Genomic DNA, 22,931 nt, shown 5'->3' on the forward strand with positions numbered 1-22,931 from the left:
TATGAGTATGTTTGACCATATATTCCCTCTGACTACTGAGCAGCTTCCTTTGATTAATTGAGGTCAAGGTCATCATATTGAGAGCAACGACAGAATCCATGAAACCAGGCCCCTGTTGATAAAGATGATTTAACATACTAAAAAAATGTGTCTTGATTAAATATAGTATAACTCCACAATGAAAAAAAAGTTCCCTTTCCACAAACAACTTAAATCCCAATAAATAACACTCAATTTAGATTCAATTCATATTTAGACTTTTCAACATTGATAATTTAACTTTTCTTGATCGTTAACAACTGTTCTCTTAACGGTTTCATCATATTTAGATATATATGTCTCTATGAAAATTACTGTAGTTAACAGGAATCTGGTGCTTCACCACATGAATAGGTTATCAGTTAACACAAACTCATATACCTTATTACAGAACCTCAATATGGTAAACGTGAAGTTTCAGAAGCTGTTACACATTTCTAACCTGAACACAACAGTGCTCAAAAGCTTGTTAGCAGCTGCCTTTCAGTCTACAGATCCATTTAAAACAGATCCTCATCTGCCCTTAGTTGATGCTTATGTAAGAAAATTATTGCAATTATAATCATTGATAAAGTTTCAAAATATAAAGGAAGTAAATATTTGAGGCTCAACAGATGTTACATCATTAACTTTGAGAATGTGTCCAATGTTGCCATCTACAGGGAGAATGTGGAACATCTCCATATTATTTGAATGAGCTATTTATTCTGAGTAGAAGTAAAGAGGAGCCACTTGAATGTCAGACCTGGAAAATGTGTCTTTATTTGATAACATAAGGATTTTGACTACACACACCAGCAAAAGCTTGCCTCATTTTTGTTTTCTATAGAAAACAATGGCATAGATGTCATCTGATTTGGGTATGTGAAGGTCAGTCAATGTGAACGATTGTGATAATCTAGAAACGCCGTCAATGTTTCTCAGTTCTTTCGGTTTCCATGCTGTTTGATGAAGATCTTCGGTGCCGCCCAACCCTCTGGAGACTTCTTGAGTCCAGCTCGCATCCAGATCTTCCGAAGATCCTCTTCAAATCTTTTCTGAGCACAACAAAAAAAAAAAAAAATACTTTACCACAAACAAGTGCTTCACTTCGATATAAATAGCATAAACATCACTTCAGATTTATCTAAGAACAGGTCCAGTTTAACTGACCTGCTTTCTCCTCCCCCTGCTTTCCATCACTCTCCTCTTTAGGAATTTTGTCCTCTTTTGCAACTTCTTGTATTTATGTCGATTCATCTTCCTCCGTCGGATCTCCAGGACATTTTTACACTTTATAGGAGTTGCAGGGCTCTCACCATCGTCCAAAGCAGGGACAGAAATAGGTGGCAGCACCTTTTCATTCAGCACCTCTACATCTCCCTGTGGCTGAGAGGACTCCAGCAGGGGAGGGAGGGAGTAGCGGAGTGAGAGCCAGCTCTCCAAAGGACTCACTGACAGTTTACGGGGCACTAGGGCTTCGTCCAGTTCCGGCTCAAGCTGGATCCATCGTGGGGGAGATCTGTTATCTGCAGCTGTTGAGTAATTTTGTTGTACTGAGGAGGTGTGAGGATGAAGGACCTTCTGTAGAAATCCATTCAAACTTGTATTGTGGGCTTGAAGTGAACCTAGACGCATGACAAGACGAGAAGTTGAAGAACTTGAAAATCTATAATCCAACTGACAAAAAACTAAAAAGTTGATCTGAAATTGTTTTCAACATAACTATTTCAGAATATGCTATATATATAATGTGAATAAAAAGATGAGGAGTGGGTAAAAAAAAAAAAAAAAAACAGTTTAACGATAACATTTAAGGTTCAATTAAATAATGAATATACAATTCCCAACATGAACACAAGATGAACCAAAGAAAACCACATAAAGCTTATTTCAGTGAATATATCATCTGTCCTAATCATACGTGAGGTTCTAAAAACAGTTTTAATGGAAAACTTATTTATGAACAGTTTTAACAACAGTTTATGTATCAAAAAACATCTAAAACCTGCACCAGCACCACCAATCTCCTTAAAAAAAATAAAAAATCTTAAAATGTCAACAAAGCCATAAATGAATACGATAAACAAAATGTATGTCAAACCTGTAGAAGTGTTTAGTACTCACATATTGTTCTCTGTAAAAGACCAACCCGAGGGACAACCCTTGAGACAAACATCATCAGATGGAAAAGATCACTGTCATTAGGAATGGGATAGATGATCAGGGATCCTGAGGACATGAAAATCACTGATAAAGTTACAGCCTTCTCTCTGGATGGGAACAATAACACATATCCTATACAAAAGAATAAATGCAAGACATCAAACTTTATTTATATAGGAATTTTCATATAGAATATAACACAAAGAGACATGGAGAGAGAGAAAAAAACTATTTAAGATGTTAGACACAAAAGACATAACTGCTTAACTTTTTTTCTCCTAGTCAATATTATAATAATAATTACCCAGATATAAAGTTTTTTGGATGAAATTCGATTTTAAAACAAAGATATACGAAAGTAACAAAATGTATTCTGACAACTTTTCTATCTAACGGAGTCTTGCTAAGGTGAGAAAATGTTAAATCTGTATTTATCCTAAACAAAACGCTCTTTTCACATTTCAAAATGGCCTGGTTAAGTATTTTCTTTAAGGAATAAATGTAATTTAAAGAAATGCATGTTTAGGAATAACCAATCTATATGCTAGACAAGCATGCTACGGCTAGCAAATAGCAACCTAGCTTTGTGGGTACATCGGTTGAAAACAGCTTGAAAATTAAATTTGCGTTAAAAGAGTTCGTTCTTACCAAAACACTATATTGATCTCAATATTGCAAATTAATGAAAAAATGCTATTTATTACCAAAAATCGCGTCGACTGGCGTTTAGTCCTCAATGTGACTTAGGAGCAACGACTTCCGGTTTATTCGTCCGGACCTTTTTGTTGCGCGCCTTGTTTCTCTGAAGCGAAGGTTCCACTGCTACAAATAAAGTCATAATCTGTTGAAATAATAATAATAATAATAATAATAATAACAGTAACAGCAACAAGAACAACAATAATGATAATAGGAACAACAATATATCAACAAACACAAACCACACAAAACAAAGTTATAAAAAAAATCTCACAAACAGAAGTTTATCTCAAAAGTGTATTGAATGTGCTTATTTGAAAATTATATTCTTCAGCGTGTTAGTAGAGACATATAAGAATGGTGGATTAGATAAAATAGATGGGATATCTGGTGGAAAGGTGCTATCAGGATTTCTACTCTGTAGCTGCCCAGTTACCTGAAGCTGAAGGAAACAGGAAGGCAGAAAGCTAAAAGTGGTGTGACATTTATTATACTTTAGCTAATTAGAAATTAGATGCTGATTAAAAGTAGCTAGATTCTGTACTATCGATAGAACCATCGTCACACTATCTGAGTTTGTTTGAAATGAAATTCAGTGTGTAAACCAGAAAAAGTGCCTTAACAAAGAGTTGGGTTTGATAAACTTAAAGTTGAAGTTGGATGTTGGGGTTTTAGAAGAGTTGATCTGCATGCCCAGTAAGTGGTAGAGATGTTTTCTGGTAAATTCAGATTTTTGAAAAAGATGATTCACAACTTTTCCTGCATAAATGTGGAGATTGGCTATGGAAGACCCTAAATGCAAGAGGAACCTAAACAGAGAGTTTAAGATTAAAACCTCTTGTCCAAGCTTAGGTAACTCTGTGTCATCTGATGAAAAAAAACAAGGAGATCTGGGTGTCACTTGATTTTGATTCACAGCATGATTTGCTATGAGTTTGTCAAATTTCCTGAAACAAATTATACAAATAGGTCAAACATGGGACCTTCATTTATAAATAATTTTTTACAGCAAAAATAAACAAATGCTGCTTCCATTAACAAAAAAAAATGCTTTAAATAATTATGATCCATGTTTTTAATGAGTAAATTATGTTTTTTCCAGGTAAATATTGATTCAATTTGATTTCTCATCCAACATGTCACAAGCAAAGACAATGTTTTTAAAAAATTATAAAATGTATAAACCAAGAAGAAAACAGGGAAGAGAACAGAACCATGTGGAACACATGGAGTTACAGCTGAATCCCATTTCTAGAATACTTTCAAAGTTTACTGGTGAAATAATATTAACCATTTTATTGATATGGTTGACATTCATCAAGTCATTTATTTGTATTTATTCATAAACAAGTAAATAGTGGAGTTCATCTCCTCTTTTAAGTGTTAAAATATTGGATAAAATGTCACCACACTAAGGCTCAAACAGAAAGTTTACATTCACTTTCCTAACACACTTACCTTGCCGCTTTTTAGAATCCTGCACTTGGAGCGAAGTATTTATTTCTGAAAACATTTTTGACAAGAGCAGGCTTTTAAAGTTCTCAGGTCCTTTATTTACAATAAAAACAACCAATCAAAAAACATTCATTTCATTGTAAATCCTGCTGAGAATGAACTATTTGCTTTACCAGCTTCACATACACTGTCAGTGTGTGACATAAGGCAACTGAAACCATCAGCCGGATGTACTGAACTGCAATAGCTTCCCTTTCACAGAACAGTCAGGACATCTTCCAAAAATTAATCTACAAATGAAACTGTTTTAATATTAAGGGTACAAGAAATAAAACAACAGTAAATTATTAAATTGGCAGTCATTTTCCGATGTCAGTCATATTTAAAATAAAACGTCTTTACACTATTTACTTCAACAAAACAGCTATTTACAATGTCAGTAGTTGTAAATTGAGATATTTAGTCTCTTTCAAAGCAAATAAATATACATTAGTTTGTCAGATTTGCATTGCAAACTGTACCGCACAAAATAAAGATCGAGACCCCTGAAACATAAAGAGCTTTACAGGTGCTATTACATTTTATGCCAAAAGCAACACATACGACACATTGTGAATGTGGTCAACACAGAGATGCGGGAGGATAGATACTTGTCATCAATGTCACCTACAGGGAACAAGTCAATAAATAAAAAATACTGAACACCAGACAGAAATTGGAAACAAATTCAACTCAGATTATGACCGGATTGGGTTACGCTCCAACAGACAACAAGGACTAAACAGTAAATCACCCCAGAAGAGACAATATCCACATGTTTGCAGACTATACAGGCAGTGACAGAGTGGTTGATGTATATCGCCATGTTTATGACATTTTGCTTTAAATGAGCCGCATTCAGATTTGCTTTCTGGCTTTCTCTGTTACTGTTGTCCCAACACCTGCAGAACATGTGAAGAAAATAATGAAGGAAGGCCAAAATAAATCAGTTTTCAAATTCTAAGGCCATATGAGTTTATGTTTTAGTGCTCTTACTGTTGATTTTAGTGCTACCATTTTGGGCTATACTGTCTCTTAATTTGTGTTTTTTCACCAATAGCCTCACTAGTACTAGACAGAGGACTGTCTTCTTCCAGTAGATCCAACAAACAATAACTTTATCAAAGCAACTAAACTACAGTAATCAATTTTTTTTAGATAAAAAGTTTGATGTGCAGTTTAAAAAAAAAAAAGTAAAGGTAGAAAAATACATGTGGAATTTGGCAACGGAGGACAAGAGGCAACAAAAGGAGTTGGAAGGAAAAAGACTGTGCAACGTGTGCAAAACTGGCCCCTCTTTGTGAATGGCCTTTCTAGTGTCTTTCAAGCTCTGACGATCGGTGCAGGTACCCGGCTCCACCTGCTGCTTCTCTTCATCTTCATGGTAAAGGCCTGAATGTCCTTCATCTCCCAGAGAGAGAAAACGAATGGGGGTAGCTTTAAGTAAAAGACAATAGTGTTAAAACGCAATAACCTGAATAATAACAATTCCATTGAGTGAAAAAAGACTAACCTGAAGATGGAGGTCCCGGTTAAAACCAGGAGGGTGAACCTAGCAGTTCTGCACAAAATGACAAAGAAAGAAAACAACACGACTTTAAAGTAAATGTTTGCAAAAAGGTCATTGTGAAAAAACAACATGTTTAATGTCAAAGCAAAGATTCTGAATAAAATTTCCCTTTACTGCCAAATAATATAAGCTAGAATCAAATAATAAATATATATTTAAATATATATTTGAAGGTCTGAAGTAATTAGAAAAGTAACTGCAGCTTTGTTTGATGAAATCAGTCTGTAGAAATGTTGCATTCTGCAAAAGAGTCCACATTTAGAGCCCGTTTTTTTTCTGTGTCACACACACAAATCTCAATCATTTTAATTTTAAAATTCAACTAAAATTAATTTATATCTTGCTGGGAGAAACATTATTTTCTCAATTTTCTTTCACATCATTATCTTTTAAATTTACTATTTGCATCAACAGAAAATGAAGCCATTCAATTGTTATTTTATGGCTTTAAAAAAAATAGTCAATAATAACTCTTTGAGGGAAGAGTATCTTACTGTTTGTGAACTTTTAATTTTGTTTAGATCAGCTTGGTTTACAGCTTTTAGTTGTATGATTTTTACTTGTCTTTTTTCCTTGAATGATTCTATAACTGGTGCTGAGATTTCTAATCCTGAGCCAATTGATAAATGAGGAAAACATTATTGTGCCTATAAAGCTAACTCACTAAACAACTAGCAATATACTAAAAGTAATGAAAATGTGAGAATTGTTGGTTAAAAAATGGCTTTCCCAACCATATCCTCCAACTTGCTGTTCTAAACAGAGAAGTACAGAAAAAGTTTTGTTCTGATCCTCCTAAAAAAATATTTAGAAAAATGTATAAGTTGAAATAAACTTTTCTTACTGAGGACTGATGATCATGTGATCGCTCCAACTTGATTCGGATGTCAGCCGTCTTCACTCGGTCAGGTTTACCGTGACCTGGAGAAAGAGTTAAGTGTTAAACCAGCAGAAAATGAACTCTAAAGCCTGATTCTGTCCGTGTTATCTGTGGATTTGGAGGTCGTTTATTAACAAATCCTGTTTATTGACAGTAAACATTCCCAAAAATGAAATAAAAATGAAAGTATAAAACATCACTTATTATAAAAGATGTAATTTTGTTTGAGAACATATTATGAGGTGTCAAATATAAAAGTTCAGAAAATACTAATTGGATGATTTAGCCAAATTATTTGTAATATTTATATCGGAATGTACTACAAACAAATGTGTTGCATGTGTTATTTAAAAGTATGCTGAGTAAAATGTTTAGTAAGTAACTGGTTTAACATTTAGATTGAACATATAATAATTCTGTATTTGGATACTTGGAGAAGCCAAAAAGCAGCAAAGAAATTTGCTGAAAAAATGGATTTGATTTCTGAAGGCTCAGTCAGTTTATGAATCTGGTGATTATTGGTGATTCTTAGAGTTTCATTTCCCTGTAAGATTAAAGCATATTCTTATGCTTTGCTGAAATTATTGTGATACAACTTTTACTAGAGTGAAGTCAGGCCTGTTTTCTCAGAAAACATGGTGTCTTCTGGGTAAAAATCATTGACTCACTGGTCGATGATGTTTTCTCATCAAGTCAGATCTTTAGTACTGTGTGCCTGAAAGCCTTTTGCGTTAAATGTTCTTCTCTCGAACTCTGCTCAAGTCTTGATGTCTAATAGAAGATCAGCTCCTTTTTTCTGTCCACATTGAGCTCCAAGTTCTTGTTTTTGCTCCTCCATGCACACAAAAATATTTTTTTTCTCTTAATGTTTGGTTTTTCCTAAAAACATGCATACATTAAAGAAAGTGTGAATACAATAAACAAGGGGTTTAGGTGTTACATTTTAAAAAAAAAGGAAAAAGGTGCTAAAAGTTTTCCCATTTGCTGCTTAAACGTTGTAATATTCCCACGTTTTGTTTTCACCTGGTGAGCTTCCACGACTGTTGGAACTGGAGTAACTGATGTTATCCTCCAACCAAGTGCTGTAGGTGAAGGAGTCTCTCTTGTGGGGGGTTCCAGCTGACGACAAACTCTCCTTTGGTGACATGGAAGGAATAATGGAAACGAGTGTCTGAAAACCTGAGTATGAACCGTGTCTACTTATAGCAGCAATCGCATAAAGGACTCGATCCTCACTCACCATGCCAGTGTCATAGTCATCTGTGGCCTCGTTCTCGTTCTCCTCCACCACACTGGCGAAGCTGCTGGCATTGGAGGAGGACCGCGAGAGGTCGTGGGCCTCAGGGATCGATGGAGTCCTGCCACAGAAGTAAGAACTACACCCTGGGTTACCCTTTTCACAGCTGAACAGTTTTAAACTAAAACTACAGAAAAAAGTCAAACATTTCTTTTGACACACCTGCTTTTAGCTGTGGTGAGCACCTCTGGAGAGCTCTGATCTGAGTTGTCAGACTTTGGATCTTGGGAAACATGGCCGCTGTCAGGTGTCTTTTGGGTATTTGGAGAAGGATCTCTACTGCTAAATCGTAAAATACATTTGATTTAACAGAGTTGAAATATTTCTAGCAGAAAATTCCCAGAGGAATAGTCTGGGAGTCTCCTCTCACCTTTTCTCCTGGACCTCTTGAATGTTTTCAATGCCGATGGCGCTGCTCCGCCTGGAGCTAAAAGGTCCAGACTTTTTCCTGGTCGGGCTTTTTCCGGGAATAATCAAAGACTGTTGAGGAGTCAACATATCTTTGAGTTAAAAAAAACGATCAATTTAATAAAAAAATAAAGTAAACTGAATTGTAATAGTGATGCTGTTTTCTTCCAGTTTAAAGAAAAAGCTTCTGGATGAGATGCTGCTGATAGTTTTCCTGCCAGAGCAGGTGTGCTAAAGATGGACGGGAGATTTCACAGATTTATCGTGTGCTATTTTTGAAATTCTTTTTTTTAATCTAGCATCCCTTTCAAAGTTGTCAAATTAACCTTTCAGTGCAGTGAAGCTTAAAGGAGGAGAATGACAATTTTATTTAAATACAATTTTGCTTAAACTAGATTTGACCAAAATAAAGAAATAACATTTGAATTGCATAAAAGACAATAGGATGTACTTTAGAAAATAGCAGAGGAGGACTCACACTAACTTTAGTCTTTTCATGCAAATATTAACTGTATTTGTAGTTTTTCTCTGAGTTGCATAACACACTCCACCCTTTCTGTAGCGCTACAAAAGACTGAAACCTCATTGCACAACTGCAGCCCAAAAAGCTAAACATGTGCAGAGAAACATGTTTGTCTATGATGCTGAAGAGCCATGCAGTTACAAAAAAAAAAAAAAAAAACAACAGAGGGGAAGGAAGAAGTTAGAGAGGAGTTAGAATTAGACATGAACCTCTTCTACTGTTCCTATTCCTATGGCACTGCCTCGGCGTCCATATTTACTGGGACTTTTGCCTGGGACAAGCAATGACTGAGTGAAGCAGGAAGAGGAGACACAAAAAGAGACAAAGAGAGAGGAAAAACAGACAGAATGAGAGACATGGAGGGTGGTGATGACGGGTGACAAAAGAGAGAGAAGAGAAAACATGAGATTTATACAGGTATATATGAGATTTCATGCAGTCAGTCATGTTAGGTCAAACAAAATGCAAAGCACATGTAAAGTATAGATGGAGGAAGTTTAGTTTCAAATTCAGCTGAATGGGAGAGAAATGGTGAACCAGTTGTGTTTGGTTATAAGCCTGTAAAGAGGAGGGTTAAAAAACAGCAGAAAAGTTAATAAACACCTTAATATCTCAAAAATGCACACAGAAGTTTCAATATTTCTGCTTTTATCTACTTTTTTGTTCAGATGAGTCAGAAAAGGCAAGCCATGGATGTGGGAAAGGCTCAACTTTTCTCCATAAATCTAATTTTATTCATGCCTTATTTTAAACATTTGTCAATAGAAGTTCTTTATCTAACACACAAATACCCACAAATACAACCCAAGCGGCACTTCAACTGAGCACCAATGCAGATGCACAAAGTTGGAAGGAGCCTCCGATCCCTTTTCTGAGATTCTCCGTCTTGTAGAGAACTTGTAAAGGCTTTAAGAGACCGAAGCTTATCATAATTGCACTCCTTGGCTGAGTGTGTGGCAAATCTTTGTGAGAAGTTAGTGCAGCAGACAAGCGATGAGGAAGACGGGGTATTAATGCGTCAGAACTGCATCGGACTGTACTTACTGTCCCCATGAATCTGGGGTTCTCAGGTGAGTTGAGGTTAAAGGGGCCACTCGGGCTAGAGGAGAGTGTGTACGGCTTCTTGAAACCTAGACCCACGGTGTCCATAGAGTGGCTCCTACTGCGGATCACCCGCTATAGAAAGAGACGAGGAGGGGGAAACACATTCAGACGGTGTGGCCTCGTGTGACCCTAGTATCGCTGTTACAGGCCGAGAAGAGCCTCGGGGCTGTCCCCGATCACTGACCGCTACAGGCAGAATGCGCTGGTATGATGCTAATCCTGACAGAAAAGGAAGCGGCAGAGAAGGCTGCTAAGCTTTAGTACCCAGAGGGTGCTTCGGATGAATCATTATGTTTAGGTTGGCAGACAGAGGAAGAGAAAAAGTAGAAAGGGCCAAGTGGAGCAGCCAGAAGAACCTTTTCGGATGCAGCAAAGTGACAGAAATCCACCATTTTCCCTTTGACAAGCTGAGGGTCGGAAGCATATCAGTGTGTCAAGCGGCTCATCAAAGTGAGACCAACTGAAGAAGAAAAGCCGTGAAGAAAAGAGCAGAGGAGAGCTTCTCTTCATTCGGATTTAAAACAAGTGCAGAGGTGCTGATGAAACTGTTGAAGCCCAGCTCACATGTCAAAAGAAAGCCCGGAGAAAAAGAGAGAAATCGGACTACATACATCGAAAAAAGAAAAGCTTTACACCCTCATAGTAACATTTTTACTGAGCCCTTTTGTAAAGGCAGAACATCTCAAAGGGTAAAAATGACTGCTTCTCCAGCGAGTAAATCACATCCCTCGCAGGGAGATCCATCTATTCCAGCCAGAAGGTCACCCCTCATGGTTTTCCAATCATTAAACTGAACCTCAATCAGATTTATGTCCCCAATCTCAAAACCTTATTTTTCAGTTACCTTAAAGGACTCAAAGAAGCCCCCCCCTCCTGCGCTTCCATTCTCAAGTTTGTCATCCTCCCCCCCGACTCCCATTATAGCCTGGCTGTTCACGTGGAGCTCTTCGTAAAGGGTCTCCAGCAGGGCCGATCTCGTTCGTTCCTTCCACACAGAAAGACAGCAACAAAAAGAAATTAGCCAGACTTGTAGAATGACAGAAATGTTTAAAAAAATAAAAGCTCACCTCCAATTTGGCAAATTTCTCAGCTTTGTAGCAGGCATACTCTGCATTAATTAACTTTGTAAAAAGGAATTCTTGGAATTCAGGGCCCTAAGACAACAACAACAACAACAAAAGAAAGCTTAAAGATGAAAGTGATCAGACGTGTTTTAGAATGTTGTGGCTGCTTATCTTACTTTTTTAAAGATGGCAGGGTTGGGAAGGGCTGGCCCAAAAAAAGGAACATCATCCCTCGCTGTCACTGACACCTACAAATATGTGTTTAGTTTTTTAAGAAACTAAAACTTTTCATAGGAACCAGGAGGAAGGAGAAGCAGGTTACCTTATAGAGAACATCGTCAGAGCAGGGGTTGACCACCTGCACCACAATATAGGCATGGAGGAAGTTTGACGCGATCATATCTGGGACAAAGGGAGTGTTTTCTTCTTGGAACACGATGGCAACGATGTCATTTCCTATGTGTCTCTTCCTCTGCAGCTGCAACACAACAGTGTGGTTACAGCTTTGGCTGAAATCAATCCCAACATTTTGTCACAAGATTAAACACAGAGTGAAATGTGTGTCTGTTTACAGTTTTTATGTGGTGGTTTCTATTGATTTAAAATGTCAAAGTTTATGATTAAATTAAGTATCACGCCCTGTGGTTGTGGTTTCCATGGATTTATAAGTGACAGATTTTTAAAAGAAAGATAAATGATGTGAAATATTAAAGTCCTCAATAAATACGACAGTCTCAGCTGGGAATCTTCTCACTGCAGCCGCACAGAAATCTGCAAAAGGTCACAAGGTGGTGCTGTTTTTCTTCTATGGCATCAATAAAGCAGATTTTTGTGTAGATATACATTTTCAAGATTCAAGATTTAACATATTTTTACTGTTAAATGTGCAATGTATGTTACAACACAGCACATATTAAATTACTGTCTAAACATGCAGAAAAATAAAGACACAAGCATAAAAAAATACTATACACACACCAGTGAGAACAATAATTACTGTGTATTAATGCACAAACTTGCAACTTGCAGGATTTGGCTGTTTGAGCTACACATAAGGGGTTTGTGGACTCTTGAGGCTTAAAGTCTTTATCCGTGGTGCTGTTTTCTACACAACAGGGGGGTAATTGCAGCATATGGTACAATGACACCTACAGGGAACTCTCAACTGATTTTTATGAATCATGAAGAGTGTGCTAGACTGCTGTTGTGTTGTATTACCTGCTGAGTGTCCCCCTCTGTGTAAGGCAGCTTTGTGGACACATGGAACATGACCTCTTTGTTGCGGTAGTTGCAGTAGATGGATTCTGTGCCAGTCTGTCCATGAGTCACATCCAGCCCTCCCCGGAAGCTGGGAGCACACAAAGTCATGCACAACTGTGATTTTCTACTAAACACTGCCAGCCTTTTGCTGCTTGAGAGTATGGCGTCTTACCCTTTAAAGTTGTGAAGCTCAATTTTTTCTCCCAAAAATTCCAGGAATTCTACAAAAGCTGGACTCTCTTTGCTGTTACCAAATAGCTCCTCTTCACAAGTCTGCAACCAGTAAAAGAGTCAGGAATGAAGACATTCTTACAGCCGCTAATTATAAATGTTAGCTCACCTTGAAAAAAAGTGAGCCGTGATATAAATGTGGCAGCAAAGATACAAATATTTTAGGAAATTGAAAAGGTTTGGAAATGAAAACATATGAACTGGCAGCTCACATTTTCATTTTAAACCTGGATGTTGCCTGCCAGCTCAGTCACTTCTAGATGTGACACTATTGTTAGTAAGTGGGAGGGGAAATACATTAATTTATTGGTTTAAGGTTCTTGGGCCTTCCTATTTACTAAAGAGATCGCTTGAACTCTAAGATCCCCTTCTGCTTACAGTTTCAAAACCCCAAATCCACTGTAAACACTGTAAAGCAAGGTACACAACGGACATTTGACACAGATTCAACCCATGGTGTTCACACTGCACAAGCAGGGAGGGGCTTATTCTTTTTTTCTTTACCGTTTCAAACCTACAGTTGGAAGAGGCTTGGTGTGTGATGTCTTAAATTTGGGCACAAAACAGAAATTGTTTGGTTCATTGCTTGCGTCTGGGTTTATCACATAAACCGGCTACGCTCTGAGTTTTTTCAAATTTTAATTTTCCGATTTGACGGTTTGCACGTCTATAAATTAAAAGACACTTCATCCATACGTCAGTACTAAATCCAAATTGTTTGAACTGGTTAAGCTTCTAATTAGCATTCAATGACCACAAGTTTTGCCTGTAGACCCAGAAAACAGTCGTAAAACTTGGGTAATTTTGCGTGAATGTAAAAATTTTGAACATGGAAGACCGAAATGCGCATTTACGTAGAATTTTTATGGTAAGTGGCCACTTGAACGCGTGTTTCCAAGGGGCGGAATGAGAATAGCTTAAGATTTTGTTTAAAAAGGTTCTATGAGTCAAGAATTACACTAAATGATGCTTCCTACTTAAACATTTTAACCTTTTATTAAGGAAATGGGTAATAATATAGTATATTAATTCAGTTTCATATTCTTTCTTAAAAGTATGCATATTTGCATTTTAATTTTATTATTTTACTTGTTTATTACAAGTTTGCTTTCAGTTTACAGTGTTTTCTATGTTCTTTCTTGTAGTGGTTTCTTTAAAGCCCTTTGATTGATGTGTTTTTGTGCATATATAGCTTTCATATTATTGCTTTTTTTCGATGGGCTTCTTGTGAAACACTTGTGCTGCAGTGATCTGCATATCAAGTGCCACATAAATATTGTTTGATTTTGATGTAGGAAACAAAAGCACAAATACAAGGAAATAGCTGTCATTTCTCATTATTTATAATGTCTGTCTAATAAGCCTGCATGACAATCATTCCTCTCTCTTTTTTTACACCTCTGCAGAATGCTAAATGAGCAAAAGGCATCCTACAATTTATCAGATATCTCCTCAGGCAAGTTTCCATGGATTTCACAAGGTGGTCAAGACTATTTCCTTTAAGAGATAAACTGCACACCGTTCTGAAGGTCTATATGTATATATACCCCTGGAAGTACTGAACTGCTCATTTTACCCTCCTACCTCCCTTTAGGAGAGCACAAAAGAGCTGATTGCCTCAGATAATAAGAGGGTGAGCTGAAGTCAGCAGCAATGACTGAGCTTGAGTGAGAGCTGTAATTAAGACGAGGGACGGAGCACCCCCGGCTTTCTTGAGAAAATCAAAATGGCAGAATCATTTTTTTGTTGTTTTTGGAGAGAGGACATGATGTTTTTCTGCTCACCTGTCCAAACTTTTGATAGATGACCCCAAACTTGAAATTGTTGCTTATCACATGTTCATCGAAGGTCACAATGAGCCGAGATGCCTGTGAACATGACACAATTTAGAAAAAAGAACAACATATTGTGACATTTCCTATTCCTATATTCATATTCCCCCACATCCTCTAACATGATCAATAATCATCTATTAATATCAGTGATTGTTCAATTTCTGCTTTTTTACTGTCTGTAAACTATTAATATAATGGTACAGTGAAGACAGCACAATGGTAATCCCCTCAAGGTTGGATTATTGCAGCTCTCTGTACTTCTGCGTTATCTTGTATCTGCTGTTTGCAGCTGGGACAACATCCTGCAGCCTGACTCAAAACCATCAAAAAGACATAGCCCTGCTGCTGTGGTGGCTTCCAGTCAAAAACCGGATTGAAGATTTGTTGCTTTAACTGGGGTAACATCCGAGTGTGAACATCTAAGCTTAAAAATTAGGCCATCTTTCACTGCTTTACATTATAAATAATGATGAGTAATATTGTACTAAAATGCAATTGAATGTGCATAATAAATTGGGATAAAAGTCTTCATTGTAACAATTTTTTGGGGGTAAAATCCTTAGAAAATTCTTCAAAAAGAACATTAAAAACGCCAAGGAACCACAACAATGCTTGTATTCCAAATCTCCCTGTCCAGCTTCCCCCTGATCACCTGAGTCAGGTGAGTCCACATCCTGATTGACTAAACACACTGGGAGAGCTGGAAAACTAGTGGCAAATCAGTGTTCCCTCTACTAACGTGGTCCAAAATGGTTCAAAATGTCACAAATTAGGGGGGGAAATGAAAATTCTCTCCAACATTTACAATTACATTAGCAGCTTTCAAGAAAAAAAAAACGTTTAAATGTTAAAACTGGCCAAAGTTTCAGGAAACGACAACAATTGCTGTCAAAAATGTTCTTGTGACATTTTTCTGTTGTAGGAGGATGGATTTTAGAAGAATTGCCTTAAAATTGGCTTTTCTGACAATTTCTTTATTATGATGTATGTGTGTGTGAATGTGGATGTATATACTTAATTTGTACCTTTATTGCATCCTTGTTTGTCTATTACACTATACTCTGTCTTCATTTCAGCCATCTGTCTAAGGAGGAACCCCTCGAAAACGAGACGTGCCATCTCAAGGGGCTGATCTTCCCATCATTTAACAAATGTTAAATGCAAAAATACTTATTTGAAAAAACCTGAAGCAGTGACATAAAACCTGGATGCATCCACTCGTAGATGACAAGATCCATGTACGTCTTTGTTTTCCTCGTTTGAGCTGGCATCCGGGCTCAAAACTGTACGGCAGGACACTCTGATGTTGCTTACCATTTTTGTTGTATTAATAATGTTGGTTTGGGAGTGTAAGGGGCTGTAAGCGTAAGCATATGAATGATGGGAAATGGGGGTGGGCTTACTCCGCACCAATAGTCTGGCTCACAATTCAGAAGTAAATTTGTAACAAGCTCCAGCCTCTGTACAGAAAAGTGGCCTTGAAAACCACATAATTTTAAAATGTTTTGCAAAAAACAGTGTAATCACATTTCAAAATCCACTAGGATTTACAATAGATCAAAAGATGATTGAGGTGGGACTTTGACAGTGCATGGATTCTATATTTATTTGCATCTTTCTTTTCTCTTAGGATCCTGGACAGTTGCAGCACTTTTTAAATGAGATTTTAAAGTATGTGCCCCACCCTTTAATGGAAAAGCAGCTTTAAGAAAAGCAGCTATATATAAAACAAAACTTACTTTAGGATAAAGAACAGGATAAAAGCGGTCCACGTTGACTTCTTCACAGACGAGCTTTAATCAGCAAAAAGCATAAAATGATGTCAGCATCAGTCCTGTTAGTCTGCATACAGACAAATCAACTCTTCCGACCTTGGCCATTTGGACCACATTGGGAAACTCGGTTAGACAGGAAATGGGGATAACATCGTGGTAGGTTTTCATCTTGGTTCTGAAGAAAATAATAAAAGAATCAGAACAAAGCATCAAAGCCGAACAACACAAGATCAAGTACAGTAGGGAGGATCCGGTTTATACCATTATCAGACCCCCCACCCTCGCCTTTGCCCCCTCTCCTCCTTCTCCGCCCACTTACCGGCCTAAATATTCCATCTGTTACTTTACCGTGGAAATGACATCTCTGTTGACACTATCTATAGTTACATTACACATCTGATTACAGTAATGTGTACCTTTAGTCAACATTGGGTTAACACACACACATAAATAAATGTGCTATGTACACTTTCACTTTTCCAAGGAGTGTTGAACGTTTTTTTTTTTTTTTCCTTTTCCTGCCCAACCTGTAGATGTGTGTCACACAGACCACATGCATAGTAAATGTTACCTGAGCATCAGTCGGAGATGTTCCTGGTCACCAATCACATCATATTTTACAGAGAAGACCAGATGTCCGAGGGTGCTGTCCATTGAATAGTAATTAAAGTGCTCCTGAGGGCACAATGCAAGCAGAGCACTATTAGCATCTATCATAAACAGAAAGACACACACAGATAACCAACACCTTCCCAACTCCAGTTCCTTCTCTTCTCTGGAGAGTTACAAGAAGTAAAGTCATACTTTTTTATAAGGTTTGGACTGGTTTTTGAGATGTCAAAACATGAATTTTTGCAGCTACCTGTAAGTTCTGTTTTAAAACTGTATATTTAAAAAAAAGTGTTGACTCAGCACTTTACTCTTAAAACAATACTGTTAATTTTTTTGAGCAAGTTAATCAAAAAAGAACAGATTACAATTATATGAAATTGCTACTGAACAGTCGGCGCCAAAAATATAACCTGAACTTTTAAAAATAACAGGCTGCTGACAGTCAATCGACTTCTGAGCAAACCTGTTTATGTAAATAAATAAGTCAGTTTACATCTCCAACAAAAGTTTATTACACTTGAACCTGTATTGTCTTTACAGTGATGACATTATTTTAAAAACCAAAGAGAAAGTCTCATGATCAATAGGGTCAATTTGAAAGAAAATCTCTTTTTTAAAGGTCACGGCATAAAGAAAAAATGAAATCTGGTTCCATCATCTCATATTTTTGATTTATTTTGAACAGATAGATTTATCACAAGACCACACTTTGACACTGCTTCCTGAATACACACACTGTTGTATAACTAATGAATCCAACAGGCACATTGAGAACATATATATATATGATATCAGCATCAGTAAAACAACAAAAAAATGATTTAAAAATGTCTGTTATCATATTTTTGGATTGTTTTTGTCAAAAAAAGCTCCAATGACTGAAGTATTTATCAAAGAGAGGTGGAGAGTGTGTCTAAAAACTACAAATATGTATTGATAATTCATTAAAAATGTAGTCTCTATTTTGTCTCCATGCATTCCTTTTCTAAATCATCTATGAAGTTTTTAATAAATGTAAAATTAAGCAGAACAGAGATATTCTTTTTTTTGTTTGTTGTCTGACTGACCTTTCCGAGGAAATGCTTCCGGAAAAGCGTAGCTGTCGTGTTACATTCCAACTTGGTGCGACTGTTCGGGGACGGAGGCTGGAGCTGCTCTGCCTCTCCAGAGTCGCTCAGCTCATGGGTGGTTCCCTCAATCCAGTAGCCGCCAAACTGTGGCAGCAGAATGAGAGGAAAGGGGCTTTTTCTCCCCAACACCTGCAGGAAAGTGGAACATCAGTGGAATAAACAAGCCATGAATGATGGATGATTTGAGAACATTTGTGGTATAAAAGGAGTTATGAGTGCTGGTTCAAACCCTCTTCCTACCTCATGGACACTTGGATATGGAATGTAGTCTTCCTCAGTCTAAAAAAAGAAAAAACATGTTTCCACATCAAAGAATAAAAGAAATCCACAATGTCCAACTGTAGAATCCCAAAGGATGCAGTTTCAGAGTAATTGCATAACTGTTATGCAACGGCAATCTGTTCCGCAGTGACATTAGAGTTGGTTATCAATGTAAGTCTTCAAAGGTTTTTTTTTCTATTATTCTCTAACCTAATGGCTTAAAATGCACCACTGTAGTATTGCTGTGGGTTGTTATATTATTTGTTATCATTTTAAGCCTGCAGAGGTCTGCACAGAAGACTCTTGCTGGAGGGTGTTTCAGTGCAGAACATAAAGTGAAGTGCTTTGTGGCATGACATGGAAACAGCTGTCTTAGTTTGAGCAAAACAAAGAATATGGTTCAGAATTTAAGAAAATGATAGAAAAAAATAACCTTTTCTATCCAGGGTGGGGTGATGGAGAACTATTGATATGGGGAATAATCATTTTAGCTAAAACCCACTATTCCGTACAACAAGGGTGGCCAATTCTGATCCTCATGAGCCACAACCTTAACTGGATTCCAGTTTTCCCTGCCCAGATCACTTCCAGATCCAGATTAACTGGAGAGCTTGAAAACAGACAGTGCTGTGGTTCTTGAGGAACAGGGTTGGCCAACTCTGCTCTACAAAGTTCTATTCTAACCCTGGGAAGCATAAAGAAATGGTACGGAGACGTAAAGTGGGGCAAAATAATTCAAAATTTAAAAGTAAAGGTAAAAAAGAGAACATTTTCATAAAAATAAGCAATACTCAAGATTTTTTATCTATTGTTAAATCATTTCCAGTGGTCTTTTATTAATACTTGAATTCAGTTTTAGCAAAAATCCAAAAGCATGTGTCGTTTTTAAGACCTATTTTTGCAGAGAGGCAGGAGTCCATTAGAAATTTCCCTCTGTGTGATGGGTGTGGAAGTGATCCTACACTGATATCCCAGCATTCCTTTGTTTCCACTCTCTTTTGCTAGCTAACAGCCCTTTACAACCCCATAGCAAAAGTTTAAGGAAACAACAACAACATTGCTGTCTAAAATAAAAATCAAATTAATTTTCGCGTGTTTGGTTTGGTTTGTACGGCAGGGGATTAGGGCCACTGAAAAAAAAAAAAAGCCCATGAAGAATTCTGACTTTAATCTCAGAATTCTGACTTTAAACTCAAAATTCTGAGAAAAAGTCAGAATTCTGAGATTAAAGTCAGAATTCTGACTTTTTTCTCAGAAATCTGACTTTAATCTCAGAATTCTGACTTTAAAGTCAGAATTCTACGGAAGAGGATTAGGGCCACTGGAAAAAAAAAGCCCATGAAAAATTCTGACTTTAAAGTCAGAATTCTGAGAAAAAAGTCAGAATTCTGAGTTTAAAGTCAAAATTCTGACTTTTTTCTCAGAGTTCTGACTTTAAACTCAGAATTCTGACTTTAAAGTCAGAATTTTTCATGGGCTTTTTTTTTTTCCAATGGCCCTAATCCTCTTCCATAAACCTGAACTGAAGATGCAGACCAAAGGACTCAAACTAAAGGATAAGTCACAATAAAACACTTTCATCTAAGATAAAAACTTATTTTTTAAAATACAATTTGAAAGTGTTTTCATTAAGCATGGCAATTTACTACTTAGAAACCAAAGACAAGCATTTTCAGGGGATAAAATATTCAAATTTTATTTTTCTTGCCTGTTTTACTTAATTTTTTAAACAACTTTATATTTATTATGTGTCTACACTATCATGTTAATCTCACTGTACGTGTTACAACAGTAACAGATTCCTATCCCATCATTTCCCCTTTTCCTATCTCATCCCATGTCACCTCACCTCATGTCATCTCATTTTGTCTAATCTTATCTTACCTTATCCTGTCCCGACATGTCAGATATTATCTCATCTCATCTTATCTTATCTTATCTTAAGATACCTTACCTTATCCTGTGCTGTTTCATCTCATTCCATCTCCTCTGATCTCATGTCACTTCTGAAACTGATCCTTTTGTGTAAATTGCTGCATCTCTAGATGAAAGTCGTACCTTGAGCGGTGGAGGAAAGGAACACCTCTGCTCATCCATCCTGTTGCCCTGTTTAAGACCAAAGCACAAACAGCCTTAAAAGAAGCACTAATGTTAAGAAAAAGCTCAATGATTAAAAAGACGTGTTGTCAGTGCAGCGAGATAAACATGACCTAAAAAAGCAGAGAATATGATCAAACTTGTTACATAACATCACAGATTTCTCTTAAGGTATTCTGCCCACAACAAAGCAAAGTCAACGTGGGACAGCTGAAAAAGCCTGCATGGGGAGGGGAAACAAATAAACAGCAAAGAACATACAGTCAGTATAAGTATTAGAGCAAAGAGATTGCAATTATGCAGATTTTAGTGGAACTTTTCCTTGCCACGTCACCTGAGGTGTGTTTGTGGGGCAGAAAAAGGTAAAACGCGATGCAGAGAAAGAAATGAAGTGATGTTTGGCCAGATGATGGCGCCTGCCTTCAAGGGAGATGGAGAATCTCATCAATGCAAATTGTGGGATAAAGAAACATTCTATTGAGACCAAACCCACTGCAGGATATGAGAGTCGTTGAAGCCACTGAAAGTTTTCCTGCAACGGTTTTGATCATTTGGAAAACATTTGACTAAATGTGCCATCAGTACATCACAAACTGTAAACACAGAGGCGCATGCACATCATGTGCTTTGATAAGCTGCATCATTCTCTGAGAAAACTCTTAGCCTCTTATGTGAGGGATTAAATAAAACATCCTTCCAGAGTCTTCAGAAACCAAGAGATGGCTTTTGAAGTGAGATAATAAGCTTACAGTGCTGTCAGCCTGTGTTTCGAACACAACATCAGGAGAGGCACTAAAAAAACGGATTGCTCTGGCATCACGCCTGTGAAACGACAAGACTCAATATCCTTCTAAAGTACACACAGATAAGAAATATTGCAGCTGAGGAAAGGTGCTGCAGAATTAGAAAGAGATGCCAAGTGGTTAGTGAGGCGAGACAATAAAACAAAAATCGATGCATCATCTTACCTGCATCTTTTCAATCATTTCAAATAATTCTGTGGTCTGGGGAGAGGAGATGACATTTTCTGAGTTCATTTGATGAGTGTGAAGGCTTGTTTATTTCTGCAGGAGTCACTGAGCTTTGTCAACATGTCTGGGTAGCATTAAACTCAATCCAGTGACAGAAAAATAAAAAAAATCAGTCCTCCAAACACTGTCCTCACTTTCTTGCTGTGTGGGTGTGAACATGTCGATCATTTTAGCAGAAAACGCTCAAAAAATGTCTCCATAGAGGGGGCATCCCACATCTGTAATACAGTCATTTACGTGCAAGTCTTTCAGATGAAATTTGCTTTCATGTAACTGCACTAGAAATGTCAAAAATGTTGAATACTTTTCACACAGAATTGTGCGAAAGCTCAAAAGTAAACTTGTTCACCCATAAACAAGGGTCCACAGAGTTTCTTCGAAGTCATTTAGCACAAACTAAACATAGATACTGCACCTGACAATATTTCCCAGCCATATTCTATCACTTTTAGCCATTTCAGCAACAATTAAGGTGTAAAAGATTTGTTTATCAGCTAATTAAATACCTTTATTTTCTCCTTATACTTACAATCTGATTAAATCATTCAAATATCATGTCTGAATGCTTAAGATTTGATCTGAAAATTACATTAAATGAAACCACAACTCCAGCATGCCTCTTCCTAAATGATTGGATAGAACGTTGAACTCGTCTGCAAAGCACGACTTTAGCACATACAGCAGAAAATGGAGGATGACAAACAGATCGTGGACGTATCTGTCCGAGGTAGTTAAGCGAGAACTGAAAGGTTCAGCCTGTAAAGCCTGAAACAAACACTTTGTGTACACAGCAATCATGTCTTAGCTCTCTGTGTGAGTATGAGTAAAGTCCTCCACCATGAGCAAACAATAGTCTGCCACAAACCCTAAAAGTAAATAAGCCGAGCTCTGACCAAAGGATGGGGAAAAAAGTGTCGTATCATCTTTTGGTTCACATTGGATTTAGTATTTTAGATTAGTTCACATAAAACACAATTTAGCTCAAGTGACCAAAAATCTGAAATGTAGTTTTAGACTTACAGCCAATTGAAATGTGTTTTTTCTGTCTCTCTAAGTGAAAGTACTTACAGTGCTGGGTTTCTTCCAGTGAGTCTTTGTGGACGCTGGAGCAGAGTGCTGTTTGACAAGATGTTTAGCCATAGTTAACTTTTTGTGAATAAAAATCCTGCAGCTTCAAAACAATTTGCGCATTTTCTAAGTTTTAGATTCAAATCTCCATGAGTGCTGCAGCTTTTCCTCCAGCGACAGACAGGTGGAACAAAGCTACAACCTTCAAAAAAAAAAAAAAAAAGAAAGAAAGCAGATGGAAGCAAAGATCCAGACTCTATCGCCGCACGCTGCAAGCACACGGTTATCAGAAAGCGTGTGTCTCAGGTTGCAATGCAAAGCCAGCTGCTCTAGCTTGAAGGTGAGAGGTGTCTTCTTTTGATGAGCCCTCCTCTATCACTCTCTTTACTGCAGGAGGAAACGCATGCA

The 22,931-nt window shown here is 37.2% G+C and overlaps 2 protein-coding genes across 11 annotated transcripts in view; both read right to left on the bottom strand.

Annotated features, from left to right (window-relative positions):
• Positions 1-778: 778 nt before the first annotated feature.
• aurkaip1 (aurora kinase A interacting protein 1) lies at positions 779-3,023 on the bottom strand. The gene is made up of 4 exons (XM_024293154.2): positions 2,889-3,023; positions 2,146-2,250; positions 1,192-1,646; positions 779-1,076 (listed from the first exon to the last, which is right to left on the bottom strand). Exons 2-4 carry the CDS (start codon positions 2,198-2,200, stop codon positions 960-962), a joined length of 627 nt encoding a protein of 208 aa, XP_024148922.1. The 5' UTR covers positions 2,201-2,250; positions 2,889-3,023; the 3' UTR covers positions 779-959.
• Positions 3,024-4,413: 1,390 nt separating this feature from the next.
• Positions 4,414-22,931, bottom strand: part of LOC112159226 (RAP1 GTPase activating protein) — a 48,927-nt gene continuing 30,409 nt past the window's right edge. For 2 of the 10 annotated variants that reach the window (XM_024293155.2, XM_024293163.2), the window contains 24 exons: positions 22,524-22,571; positions 21,393-21,428; positions 20,386-20,433; positions 18,307-18,345; positions 18,004-18,195; positions 16,896-16,999; positions 16,421-16,499; positions 16,289-16,342; positions 14,499-14,582; positions 12,656-12,756; positions 12,442-12,571; positions 11,546-11,701; positions 11,400-11,471; positions 11,227-11,313; positions 11,004-11,144; positions 10,100-10,231; positions 9,265-9,342; positions 8,495-8,604; positions 8,287-8,406; positions 8,068-8,203; positions 7,851-7,962; positions 6,792-6,868; positions 5,891-5,938; positions 4,414-5,814 (listed from right to left, as the gene is read on the bottom strand). In XM_024293155.2, the coding sequence (XP_024148923.1) occupies positions 5,930-5,938; positions 6,792-6,868; positions 7,851-7,962; positions 8,068-8,203; positions 8,287-8,406; positions 8,495-8,604; positions 9,265-9,342; positions 10,100-10,231; positions 11,004-11,144; positions 11,227-11,313; positions 11,400-11,471; positions 11,546-11,701; positions 12,442-12,571; positions 12,656-12,756; positions 14,499-14,582; positions 16,289-16,342; positions 16,421-16,499; positions 16,896-16,999; positions 18,004-18,195; positions 18,307-18,345; positions 20,386-20,433; positions 21,393-21,428; positions 22,524-22,571 (2,145 nt within the window). In that variant the 3' untranslated portion in view covers positions 4,414-5,814; positions 5,891-5,929. The remainder of the gene's footprint in view (positions 5,815-5,890; positions 5,939-6,791; positions 6,869-7,850; positions 7,963-8,067; positions 8,204-8,286; positions 8,407-8,494; positions 8,605-9,264; positions 9,343-10,099; positions 10,232-11,003; positions 11,145-11,226; positions 11,314-11,399; positions 11,472-11,545; positions 11,702-12,441; positions 12,572-12,655; positions 12,757-14,498; positions 14,583-16,288; positions 16,343-16,420; positions 16,500-16,895; positions 17,000-18,003; positions 18,196-18,306; positions 18,346-20,385; positions 20,434-21,392; positions 21,429-22,523; positions 22,572-22,931) is intronic. The other 8 variants (XM_024293159.2, XM_024293165.2, XM_036212824.1 and 5 more) reach the window with 7 other exon arrangements.

Source organism: Oryzias melastigma, linkage group LG7 (genome assembly GCF_002922805.2).
Source record: "Oryzias melastigma strain HK-1 linkage group LG7, ASM292280v2, whole genome shotgun sequence".
Classification (NCBI taxonomy): domain Eukaryota; kingdom Metazoa; phylum Chordata; class Actinopteri; order Beloniformes; family Adrianichthyidae; genus Oryzias; species Oryzias melastigma.

What these genes read in the sequence shown, in the direction of transcription:
- aurkaip1 (XM_024293154.2), bottom strand. Translation starts at nt 2,200, where the DNA reads ATGATGTTTGTCTCAAGGGTTGTCCCTCGGGTTGGTCTTTTACAGAGA. An exon ending in TCTTTTACAGAGAACAATAT is followed by an intron (nt 1,647 to 2,145) that starts GTGAGTACTAAA and finishes TCATGCGTCTAG; the next exon opens with GTTCACTTCAAGCCCACAAT. An exon ending in GCAGGGGGAGGAGAAAGCAG is followed by an intron (nt 1,077 to 1,191) that starts GTCAGTTAAACT and finishes TGTTGTGCTCAG; the next exon opens with AAAAGATTTGAAGAGGATCT.